Source organism: Nycticebus coucang, chromosome 12 (genome assembly GCF_027406575.1).
Source record: "Nycticebus coucang isolate mNycCou1 chromosome 12, mNycCou1.pri, whole genome shotgun sequence".
Taxonomy (NCBI): domain Eukaryota; kingdom Metazoa; phylum Chordata; class Mammalia; order Primates; family Lorisidae; genus Nycticebus; species Nycticebus coucang.
Genome location: NC_069791.1, coordinates 19149452 through 19162456, shown reverse-complemented (window position 1 = coordinate 19162456; position 13005 = coordinate 19149452). Strand labels below are relative to the sequence as shown.

Genomic DNA, 13005 nt, shown 5'->3' with positions numbered 1-13005 from the left:
CAAACTTAAAAAATACTTACCACCTAAAAGTACTTTATCTATCTACATATTATGTGATCAATTTTAAATGGCTCCAAAATGCTATATGAAAATAATGATGGCTTCTAGAATTGCAACAGCAAACTCACATTATAATTAAATCCACATTTAATCAAAATACAGCACGGCCACTAATCTATGATGTCAAATACGTTTCCTTCATCAAAGCCTTAGGTACTTACTGGGAACAGGACAATGGGCACAGTTAGCGTTACTGCCACAAGGACGGCCAGGCGTACCATGAGAAGAGGGGTATCAAATGTGTATACTTTGCTGTAAGCATGAAGTAATTCATCTTCAACTTCTCCTACGGACAGGAAGAAGGCAACAGGTTCAATTGGTGTTGTCAAGTTGGCACTGGTTGCTTGCAGCAACATTTTATGGAGGAACATGGTACAGCAGAAAAGACCCAGGTCTGGGAGTCCAGACACTTTGGTTCTTACCATGTGTCTGAGCTAATTAACGATGAACCTTTTTTAAATGACCAAAGGTTTTGAACACAGGTTTTTTTTTTTGTGGGGGAAGTGAGTGGATGGTGAAAGAGATTTATTACAGGTAACTATTTTTTGAGAATCTTTTCTTATACGTAAGTTACTGAATGTGACTCCCTTTCTCATTAGCCTTCAAGGCATCAAATTAAATAAGGTAACTTTTGGATGTTATTGAAACACAACAAACTGGGAAAAAATGAACAAAAGGGGCCCTAAAGATTATAAAGCTGCAAGAGCTCATATGAAATGGCTTAGGAGCTCCTTTGCATCAGGATATCGCTCTCTATATGATACAGAAACATCACAAACCCTCAGAGAGGCTGAGGGGCTCCAATCAAAGAGAATAAGAGGCATAAACCCCACCAGCTTGGGGCATGGGAGGGGAGGGGGAGATTTGATGGAAGGAGGATAAGCGGTGGGACCATTCCTATGGTTCACATTGCAAGGGTACATGTCAAATCTATGAAGTAGAGAGTATAAATGTCTTAACACAATAATTAAGTAAATAAGGTGAAGGCTATGTTAACTAGTTTGATGTAAGCACTCCTAATTGTATATCAAATCAGCACATTGTACCCCATAAAGGCATAGATGTGGACATGATCTATGTGTTTATGACGTAATAAAAAAAAATAGTCTATCCACAGGGGACATGGTCTCCTGATGGAAGGGAGGGGTTAAGTAAAAATAAAAGAAAAAGAAAAAGAAAAGAAAAAACCTCCACCAGCTTGTCTTTCCCATTCCTTCCCTTTCCTTCCTCTGCCCCCATCTGTCCAGCTGAGCCTGACGCCAGTCATCCAAACTCAGTCTGGAAACTCAGGACAAATGATCTCTAACATATTTTCAAGTTCAACAATTATGCCTCTTACGACACTATCACAACGCTGAAACATATACTCCAGGCTTTTTCAAGTATTGGCTTGACTTATGAAACTCACTAAAGTGTAATTAACATGCATGTAAGGATAAATTAGTATGATTTTTCCAGGGTTGCCCATGAATAATGCTGTAGTTTTAAGATGCTGTCCTCCTTGAAAACACATCCATTCTGAGTTCTAGACACAAATGGCAGGAAATATTTACTCAATCAGATGTAGTTTGATTTTATCTCTCCTCCCCTTAAGGTCAGACATACAGGGATAAAAACACCTTTGGTGATATGACCCTGACTTTCATTAGTTCACCATCAGCAAGAAGTTAGCATCTAATAGAAAGCACGTGCTTGGTTAATAGTCAAATATTAGTCTAATTAAAAAAAAATCTAAACAAACGATGATCTACTCCTGAGTCTTTTTTCTCTACAAATTTAATTACCAAATGATTCAGAAAAAAAAATTCAAAAAGAAAGGCTTATACAAAAAATATCTTTACATTGACACCCTGATTACTGTGAACATGTGCTACCGGTTCAGTGTTTGATTCCATAAAATTTGTCTGTAGGGCCATACTTCATAGAAGGAATATGATTCTACCTGCTTTGTTTACTGTTAACATGCCAGAGAGGAAATGTTTCAGGAGTAATCTAAAGTGGCCATAGTCACATATTTTGTTTTTTTGTAGTGCATTCCTAGATTGAAGGAAATTCTGTCATGTCCTTATCTTTCTTAGAAAACCATTCACTATAACCGAATAGGATAAGCCAAAAATTTTACCTAATACAAAATCCTCAGATTTGACTCAACTGGTAAATAAGAAGCAAGTTCATACTTGAAGACTTTGTAATGTTTCTGCCATATCCTTGGTAGTTAATTTTTCCATCAAAAGAGCTTTACCACATGCAATTGGATTCATTCTTGTTGCTTCTACCCTGAACTGGATTAGGCAGTCTAGTCAAAGAAATAGCTATCCCTGATGGAAAATAATTTAGTTGGAAGGATTTTTTTTTTTAAATAGAATATCTGTGGGTTCACAGATTGTAACTTGTTAACCAAGCTGGTTCAGGTCTCATTTCCTTAGGTCAAATAACAAAGCTAGAATAGCATGTGAATTGAGAATACATCATCTATAGATCATGCTTATAAAGGGCAATTAAAAAATTCTATCTAGCCGGGTCAGTGATCAGTCTAACCAGGATTTGCACAGACAATGACTTTGATGGAGTGGCCTACCATAGAAGGTTAGGTAGCCAAAGAGGGCAGCAAGCAGGTACATGATGAGCATCCCCGTGATGGAAATATTTGACACTGTTTGCATTTTCCTCCGGGACCGACTGAAAAGAAAAAGAACACTGAGCTTTGTTTTTTAAAAACATATGACAATGTCACTTTTTAAAATTAAAATAAGAATAATTTAAGTATGACTGTATTGCTCATAATGAAACTTCATTTCTTGTGCGTAAACTTATAGCTGATATAAATTTGTCTTTAAACCAGTGAGGGTTGGTTTCCATCTTTCTTAAACACTATTCCTCCAGTCTTCCTCAGTCTTAGCAACAACCATTTCCCCATAAGGGGAACAGTCTATTTTATATCAATAAGAAAGCTTATCTACTGAATAATTAAGAATGCAATTAACAGAAAGATCAACCTGGCTTCTAATGTAGAAAGCTTTTGAATTTCATGATGAGCTGATTTTAATAACAAAAGGAATCTACTAGATTCAGCAAAATAACTACTGCCAAGAGTTCAGACAACCAGGAAGCCTGATATTGTTACTGGAACAGCTTCTGGAAGTCCTTCTAGAGGGCACCCAGCTGCCTAAGGTCAACTGTCGTCTTCAAGAGTAATGGCATCATGTGATTTTCAAAGTAACTCAAAGACTTCAAAATAATTTATGAGCAAATCAGAATTTGTAGGGAAAGGGGTCACTATTTAGTGAGAATGAAGACTGAGGTTATTGACTTCTGGATTAAAGAAGTTGAGAATTACCATATGACACCCTCCCTTAAAGGTAAAAAAGGAAGATGCTATAGTGAGCTCAGATCCTTTGTCCCCAAGCAAATGTCAACAATCTCAAAGAGAAGATAATATTGCATATGAACAAATCATAGATCATCAGCTGAAGGAAGAAAGATATTTGAGCCAATGTCTTCATTACACAGATAAGAAGACGAAGGACAGATATTGGCACATTTCTTGTGCTGAATGTCTTTTAGACAAGGGTTAGGAACTGACCATAGAGGACACCAGTGGCTTATCAAGGCCACCATAACCATAATTTTTGGTATCCTGGGTGTTGCCATTCCTGTCCAGATGACATCATTTCTTCCCACCAAAATTCAAATGTAAATTCCCAACATCTTCCTAAACCATTACAACCATTTGCTGATCCTCATTTCCCTGCCCTGAACCCTCCCTTCAGCCATTGTAGTGGAAAGATGGGAGAGAAGGAGGCAAGCAAGGTATTAATGAGTAGATGTAGCACAAACTTCTTCTGAAGAGAAAGCTATGAACCATGTTTCCTCTTAAAGCACCTTTGAACATATGAGCAGATTTTCCAAAGCAAATTAGAATGCTAAAATGATGTCTGCCTTACTCTTTAAGTTCACTGTAGATGGGAAGAACCTCAGGGTGGCATACAAAAGCAAATGCTAGGATAGGAATTGCATAGGCCGTCTGAAAAACAAAGACAACACCACATGTTTAGCATTCCCACACAGATGCTGATCTCAGGCCATCTCATTTTGTGAAATAAAAGCTCAGAGGCCACATTACTTAGGCTCATGACAGGTCTGGGCCTCTCACTTACCCGAGAGTTGAATACGAAGTATTTGGGTTGACACTTGTCATCACTATGGGCTTCATACTCCACTCCACTGTCATGAAGAGAGCCCTTGGCCTGATTCTCATCCAGCCTGGCAGGATTGCGGTGGGTGTAATCCATCATGAAGTTTACATCTGTACTCTCAGAGTTGTTGGGCAACTTTATCACATGCATTGGAAGTGTGTTGTTGAATGTCAGATTTCCAACATTGTGATCCAGAACAGGCAGAGGGCAGGGTATCTGGAATTTCTTAGAAATCACCTAGACCCAGTCAAAAAAAAAAAAAAAAAAAAGTCAGCCTTTTAAGGAAAAACAATGAAATAAGCATCTAGATGTGGGCTTAAGGGGTGGGGGAGAAGGAGCTCAGTTGGGATTCAGTTTAGACTAATGGACAACATAGACTCCCTCTTGCCTCTGTTATCAGGAGAGAGTTGGAACTCTGATTGGCAGCCCTGCCCCTTAGAGTCAACAGGACAGCATTTTGCACGAATCCCACCCAAGCCTCTTTCATGTTCTTCCATATGAAAGATAATCATTTCTTTGCTAAATTTCATATCCTTTATTTCTTCTAACTAATTATGGCATGGGTTATCACAAATTTTCTATTCTTTCTTTACTTTGTGGGGGAATGAATAAATTTTGGCATTCATGGTAGTGCAAGAAATTCTCCCTTTTGTCAAGGGCAGGGAGAAGATTTCTATAATCCCACGGTGGTGGCCTTCTCTTAATGGGTAGAATGCATAAGAGAGAATAGCTGATTCATGGGTTCATGGTTTAGCCCACTTCCTCCACTTTTCTACGTACTGGGTTATTGTAATGTTCCTGCCTGAAGTGTTCCTTTTGTCCAAAAATATACCCAGTGTGCCCAGAACATACCATTAGCAACCACCTTAGCATTCAAACTCAACTATTTTTAAACTCCTGGATGCTCTTTTTTCATTCCAAATTAGTATACAAGAAAATCCTTTGTGATGCCAGAACCACGTCATGCTAGTGAAGTGCTTTCACGAACATGAAAACACTAATTCAGGCACAAAAAGCATCTCATGCTCACCAAGCTACAAGAATCACGTCAACCCATCACTTACCACACTGACAAAAAACACCATGCAGGTAAGAGAAAATCCACTGGTATAACCAAGGTAACCTAGGAGTCAGCAGAAAAAGTTTGGAAGGTGAATATGGTATCTATGATCAGCTTATCTACAAGACTATGACATAAAATTGGAAATATTTTCAGCTAGAAACATATTTTCAGTTGGAAAATATTTTTACCTAAATTTTTAAGAAGAGAAAGTGGAAGAATAATTCCAACAGACACAAATATGATGAGGTAGTTGCCGTCCAGGTACCATTCTCTAGACAAGAAAGAGAGACAAAAATATTAGGATTGGAAAGACCAAGTAGAATGATGGGGTTGATATCACAGGGGGAACATAAGACATACCCAGTATTTTCTTCAAGTCCCATGAATGCTCTGATTACTTCAGGTAGTTCATATTTAATGATAAAGAGGTAGCTTGACATTGCTAAAACAGAAAATGTGGCAGCTTAGTGGTAGTGCATAGCACTGAAGTCATAGTCAAATCGTAAGAAGTCATGACATTTTGGGCTGCTATTCTCTGTAAGATGAACATCTAATCCCCCAAATGGAAAGAAAAGCCACTGTGTATTCTGTACTGCATCCAAGTTCTTTTCAAAAATAAACATTTGTCCCTCTAGCTCTTGTAAAGGTGGACCTTTGCTAACAGTATTGGTGTTGATTCTGTGTTAAATCCAGCTTTAAAGTTTACAGTGAAGCTGTAGTTTTAAAGTTTTATCCAGGTCAATTATAAGTCATAATGGCCTGTACTGAGTATGCCTGTTTTAGTGTCTATCACTTGGGCAATGATCCGGGAACAAAAGGCCTGGGCTCAACCAGAGGGGGGCAGAGCTGTGAAGCCTGGCTCGCTCCAGGTGGACGCCAATCTAGTTCTCTGGGTTCTCCCTGAGAAGGACACAACGTCTCAGACCACTTGTTGTTGAAGCTGGAGATTTCCTATGCTGATAAAAGAATACAAAAGATAATTGTTTTCCCCCACCCTTTGTCAAATAAGAAATTATGCAAAGGGTCAAAATTTTATGAACATGTAGGTACATGATATGTAAGTTAGCATGTACTCTTTTGAAAATCTGATGTAATCTATAAATGCTCTCCCTGGAAAACCGTATATGTATCCATATGTATAACAATTTTGCCTAAAATTTTAAACACTGTTGCAACACCCTCTTTCTCAAGTCATCCATACAGTGAAGTGTGATATAAATTTGTTATTTGACACACAGTCAAGAGATTCAATTAAAAATGAAACTGACTAGATTCACATGGAAACTTTACATATATGCTACATCCTTCTGGTGGATTTTTGCTAAAAGGCATTTAAAACAGATTATCTAGGTTGTAAATGGAACTATTAATAGTTTAAAAATATTTTCTTAACTTCAAATGTAGATAATAAGGGTGATAAGAATTCTCCACCTTATTTAGATCTGCACATTACTTCATTTGATCATCTGAACAGCCCTGTGAGATGACCAGGTATATATTGTTATCTTCCCTCTGCAGTGGAAGATCTGAAGATTTTGGAAGTTTAAATGAGACGTCCAGATCACACAGCTTGAAAAGGACAGGCTACCTCTAAAACACAAGTGCTCTAACTCCTGGTCTGGTGTTTCTGCCAAAGTAAAATGATTTTTAGAATAGCTGATATATCTTCTGTACACATTATTTGGTTAATCTTTACAGAGATCCTGGCTAAAGCTAAATCTTACAGAGCATAAACAGAGGAGACATTTCTGATTAACTGACTCAGTGAGGTCCTGTTCAGTGTGAGAGCTATTAATCGCTGACTGTCAGTGATGTCACCACTGTTAATGTGTTTGGTCTTCAAAAATTCAGAATGATCCAGACCAGTCTGAGTAAGGTCAACACTATTCTGCTCATTTTAAAACATTTGCAGTAAATGTTAATTTTTTAGGGGATTGGGAAAATTCAACATGCTAACGGTGGGATCGTTAAATATAGAAATACACTTTCCCTTATGCCAAATATAAGCTAATCATGGAGTATCCAAAATAGGAGCATTTTCTGGGATGGTATTAGGAAATTTCGTCTTACTTCCTTGAAGCCACATGTCTCATAGGCATGTGGCTTGACCTAGAGACCACTTTATAGTTTATTCCATTATTTAGAAGCCTAATAGTGGTTGTATTTGAACTATAGATGCTGCTGCTGCCACTCAGCTACTGGAGTTCAGGGATAAATATGGTTTTGCCTGGTTATTTCAGTTGTCAAAACAAGTAAATAAGATCAACTATGAGGCGATCCTATAAAATTCTAGATACTTTAAATCTTAATATGGCTGAGAATTTGAACCAAATGTAAAGCAGTCTATTCGGTGGGATTTGAGAGGCTTCTATACTTATTCATTGCAGCATTTTTGTGAAAGTGAAAAATTAGAAATAATCCGGCTACTTATCAATAAGGACTCTGTAAGCCAATCATGGTACATTTGTATAATAGAAAACTCAAAAGCTGTTAAAAGAATAGCATGCGAATATATTCAAGCACATTGTTAAATTTGAAAGCAAGCTGAAAATCAATATTAGGAGATGATCCAATTTTAACAATACCAAATTAGACTTGGAGAAAACCTACAAGTAGATATTTCTGAGGGTGACTTAGGTAAACTTTTCTTGGTAATTTATATATTTATGTAATATTTTAGACTTTCACAATTAACATGTATTTGTTTTACACTTATAAAATGTTCATTTAAACACTAATCGGGGGGCTCCAGAGACATGTATACTGAGGCAGAGAACCAGGGAGTAAGGAAGCAGGTACTAACATGCTCATTATGTGCCATCTTTTTTTCTTTCATCCTCACAATGACTTTGTGGGAGACTCAAAAGGCACGTAAAAGATCAAATGGACAGGATTGGGCATTTGATTGGACTTTCAGAAAAGAGAAAAAGCGTTTTGGCTGACACCACCACCACCCAGATTTCTGGCTTAAGAAACTGGATGGCTGCTGGTGGTATTCATTGACAGAAGAAAGAACAAAGGAAAAGGACAGCAGGTTTGGGGAGTGGGACGGAGGTGAGGAAATAAAGTGCCACCGTGTGGGAATACACTTGGGGCCAGGCAGCAGGACGTAACCAGCAGGACATCTGAACTATGGGTCTGGATGCCTCCTGAGGGTCAAAGACACACAGAACCAGTGTGAAGCTGGTAGACAAACATGCCAGCTAGACCGCTGCTAAGAATACGTATTTCCAGGCTCTACCCTTGAAATTATAATACAGTGGGAATTACAAGGCTCTGTAGAACCAACAAGACTGTGGCTTATAGTCCTGCCACCTAACCAGAGTTTTGCCTTAGTATAACTCCTAATGGAGTTGGGCTGGCCTCTCCAGCGGGCTGGCTCTGTGCAGGCTGTGTCTCAAGGACCAAAGCATTTCACTGTGTCCCCCTTGCCTGTCCCAGACACCTGCCTTTCAATTTTATGGAATAAATTAAATTATGCTTAGAAACATTAACTGTTGTGACAATGACAGAAATAAATACACGTTTTACTTTTTAAAAATAATAATGCTGGGTGGCACCTATGGCTCAAAGGAGTAGGGCGCCAGCCCCACATGCCAGAGGTGGCAGGTTCAAACCCAGCCCCGGCCAAAAACTGCAAAAAATAAAAATAAATAAAAAAAAAAAAATGATGCGGGGCGGCGCCTGTGGTTCAGTCGGTAGGGCGCCGGCCCCGTATACTGAGGGTGGCGGGTTCAAACCCGGCCCTGGCCAAACTGCAACCAAAAAATAGCCGGGCGTTGTGGCGGGCGCCTGTAGTCCCAGCTACTCGGGAGGCTGAGGCAAGAGAATCGCTTAAGCCCAGGAGTTGGAGGTTGCTGTGAGCTGTGTGAGGCCACGGCACTCTACCGAGGGCCATAAAGTGAGACTCTGTCTCTACAAAAAAAAAAAAAAAAAAATGATGCTATCACAGCACCAAAAATCAAGAACGCTTTTATTTTATATTTTAATTCTAGAATTAAATTGGTAGGTTTTATATATTATTTCATTCTTATATATTGATATTTTTAATAAAAGGACAGTAAATCTACTTAAAAAACTTCATTTTTTAAATTTAAGAATTATAAGGCACAAGAAGGAAGCAGTGATTTTTCTGTATTTAAAGTGCTCGTTCATTACCATAAGAGAATTTTCTTATTTACTGAACATTCTATAGAGAGGTTAAGTAGTCCATTGGAAGCTATATCCTCTTACCTCCAATGTTCTGCATTGTAATGGAAACAAAAGCTCCAATTTTTCCAGGCCATCCAAATGCTTTTTCCCCTAATTTTTCATAAATTAAAGACCCTACAATCAAAGATGAAATAGCCTTGTTAAAAAGACCATATTAATGACCAAAATATTTCTATAATATAATTCTACACTGGAGTCTCAAACATGTAAATAAACATCATCTAGAAATTATAAATAGCAACGATGCAACCTCAAAAACCAATATGTTAAAATGTTCTTCAGGCAAGAAGCAATGGCTTCATTCATTTCAGGGGCTCATAGCAAATCCAATTGTTCTTTCTACCATCCACTAAAAGTTTCTTTTTTTTCTGAGCTACTTGACTTTCACTCCTCCCTCTTATTTGCCCGAACAACTGAAAACATTGAGAGACCGTGTCACTGAGGTCAGAAGAAAATGAAATGAGAAATTGACTGAAGTCATCCTAAGGTTATAAAGCTCTAGACTGAAATACTCTTTTATGAGAATCAAAACAGAGTGTCTTGGATTTAAGGGGAAGCATACCTCCTTCCTTGGACGTCTTTAATAAAAGGTGAACTGAATAGAGGGATAGTATGGCCACAGCAAGCAGCATGATTCTATAAAGGGAACAGAGAGTCAGTAATAAGGTTTCTACAATAAGTAAGTCATAATAATGTTAGATGTTACATAGATGATCACATGGGTCTTTTTAATCACCAACTTTCCAAAAGCATGTGGATTTGGGGGAAGCTGAGAGATTCCAGAGCTCTACACATACCCTTTAATGCCACAGAATTAGCATTTGCTGTATTTTACATGCCCAAACCTGCTACCTTACATTCCTAACAAGTATGCTTTAGTGTTACTCAATTGTAGAACCTGGCTCATAGCTTAGATGCTAAGAGTACAGCAAAAATGAGCAAATACTGCATCTACTTACTTAGCACATGCACATATGGCCATTGTATTTGCATGATGGTCACATCAACATTTAGAACTAAAGGGCTATTCAGTTGCCTGACTGAATCTTAACCTAAAAGCTAGGAATCCAGAAGCCAAGGCATGCAGACTCGGCTCCTCACTGCTGTTCCTGTACATTGGTGATACAAGGTTCTCCGCCAACCAGAGAGTCAGGCAGTTGCATGTGCAATGGAAAAGGCAGAGAGAGGTAAATCCAGGGGGCAGGAAAATTCCTTTATTCTATTCAGAAAGAAATCATTTCTGGTGCCAGAATCCTTTCACATGTCCACACGCATGTGTAGTTTCTTCATGTTTACACTGATCAGCATTTTTCCAAAACCAACAATTGGAGCACAAAAATAAGAGGGTAGAGAGAGCATCTATGTCATAAATAAATTCTTACCCGATATTAAAAGAAATCTTTCTTTATTTTACATAAGAACACACTAAAGATTTTTTCCACAATTGATCTAACTTTTTGGTAATTCCCAATAAAACTCATGTTATAAATGTACATTTGAACCATGAGTTACACATTTTATATTCACTCCAGCTATAGCGTACTCTCATTTTCATCAACATGTCTGCCACTCAGTTGAACCAATGACGTAGTGTTACATATTTCCACTTGCCTTATGAACTTAGCTATTCTCAAAGAATAAAGAACATTTCCTATATCCTAAACATGTACTTGTTTTGGCAGAGAATACTAAAAATAAAACCAATGGAATACTATGTTATTTGCGATGAAGTAAGGGAGAAAACTGAATCTAGTCTGTGCTACTTTGACACACAAAACACCCCCATGATATTTAACACTTTCACTGCTTTGACCAAATCAATCTGTTAAAAGGTTATAGCCCTAAAATGAGGTCCTTGTTTTAAGAATGGAATATTCTTCTCCTATGAACATGATCTAGGACTCTGGGGATTTAGTAGGGGAAGTGTCTTGTACTTCTTTCTATTCATCAGTTATCTACTATAACTTTCTAATAAGGAGAAGGCAGTCTTTTTTGCCTTAAAGGTAATGCACTTTACAAAAGCATGCAAATACATGAATACACCTCTAACCACGAAGACCCAAATAATAAAGAAAACCCTAGTTTATTTCAAACACAGTTTATAAAAGTAAAGTTATAGAAACCTGTTCACCTGAAGAATATTATACACAAAACAGCTCAAAGCACTAACACAATATAAATGTTTATAGTGCTGATCCTTAGCCCTCAAATAACTGTCTGATGATCTAATCATATGTGATGTTCAGAACATAAATAATATATAAATATATATGTATATATATATACACACACACAACGTAAATGTTGCATTCTTAGACTGTTATTTAACTCTCTAGCCCTGCATTTGGGATTAAGGTCTGCATCAACATTGAGGCTTAATATTAGATTTCATTCTTATGAAGCATTCCACTGCTGCCAACTATGTCTTAGAAAGGCTGTTCATAATACACATACATGTCTGTGGTTGTCCATCACAGATGACCCTGTAACTATCTCACAGGTCAGCATGAGACGCTGCGACCCCTCAACAGTATTTGAGCAAGTTAGGTGAAAGCACACAGGTTTGAAATAAGCTTCAGTCATTCAATGAATATTTTCTGTACCAGGCACTGGGTTAGGTCTTGGGGATCAGACATGTGGTGAGCGAAAACAGACATGGACTCAACTGGCTAGAGATGATAGTGTTGCAATGGAGATGAAAATTAACCGAATGAATCAGACAATCGCATTAAAATATTAAAACTGTGGCAAGTATATAGTAAGGTGATTTCCCCCAGCCATGGAGGTCAGGGAAGGCAGGTGAAGCTGAGCTGAGATGTGAGGAATAAGGAGATGAAGGAGAAAGGGAAGATTTCCAAGACCATGTGTGAAGGCTTCATGGTGAGGACAGTGGCACCTGCTTGGCACAGAGGAAAGGCTATCATGTCCAGTGTGTCTGTCACAGATGGGTGAAGGGAATGGAGTCTGAGGTGGGGCCAAGACATGCAGGGATCTTCAGTCTGGTTTGAGATGGGGATTTGTGCTAAGAGTGAGATAAAATCAGATTTGCTTCTGGGAAAGATCTTTTCAACTGCTAAAAGGAAATACTTCGTGAAATGGGCTGGGGAGGCAGCTCCAGCCTTTAGGTGGTTGAGCACATAAATTTTTTGCCATTTGGTTAGGGATAGTTGGGTGAACAAGTACCCCGATTAGACTGGTCTGATTCTTCCTTGGGTTGCTGTTTTATCTAAAAACAAAAGGAACACACTAATTCTTTCTTAGATTTTTCATCAAACTTCAGATTGTTAATTGAAAAATCACCAAGTATGCATGGACTTCATTGCCAAATGTAGACATGTACACTCACTTACATAAAAAGTATGATCCCTGTGTTGGCCATGGCGTAGGACAAGCCCAGGATTCCGCTGCCCATGATAGCGTTACTCAGGTTGAATGAAGACATCCCAAAGGAGGTGGTTCCGGGATGCTTGAAGA

The 13005-nt window shown here is 38.3% G+C and overlaps 1 protein-coding gene across 2 annotated transcripts in view; it reads right to left on the bottom strand.

The window, feature by feature from the left end:
• Positions 1–13005, bottom strand: part of SLC38A4 (solute carrier family 38 member 4) — a 63323-nt gene that overhangs the window by 12568 nt on the left and 37750 nt on the right. For both annotated transcript variants that reach the window (XM_053555439.1, XM_053555438.1), the window contains exons 4-13: positions 12882–12997; positions 10094–10167; positions 9553–9645; positions 5680–5761; positions 5508–5590; positions 5321–5379; positions 4218–4493; positions 4005–4084; positions 2639–2739; positions 222–346 (exon numbers count right to left, since the gene is read on the bottom strand). In XM_053555439.1, the coding sequence (XP_053411414.1) occupies positions 222–346; positions 2639–2739; positions 4005–4084; positions 4218–4493; positions 5321–5379; positions 5508–5590; positions 5680–5761; positions 9553–9645; positions 10094–10167; positions 12882–12997 (1089 nt within the window). The remainder of the gene's footprint in view (positions 1–221; positions 347–2638; positions 2740–4004; positions 4085–4217; positions 4494–5320; positions 5380–5507; positions 5591–5679; positions 5762–9552; positions 9646–10093; positions 10168–12881; positions 12998–13005) is intronic.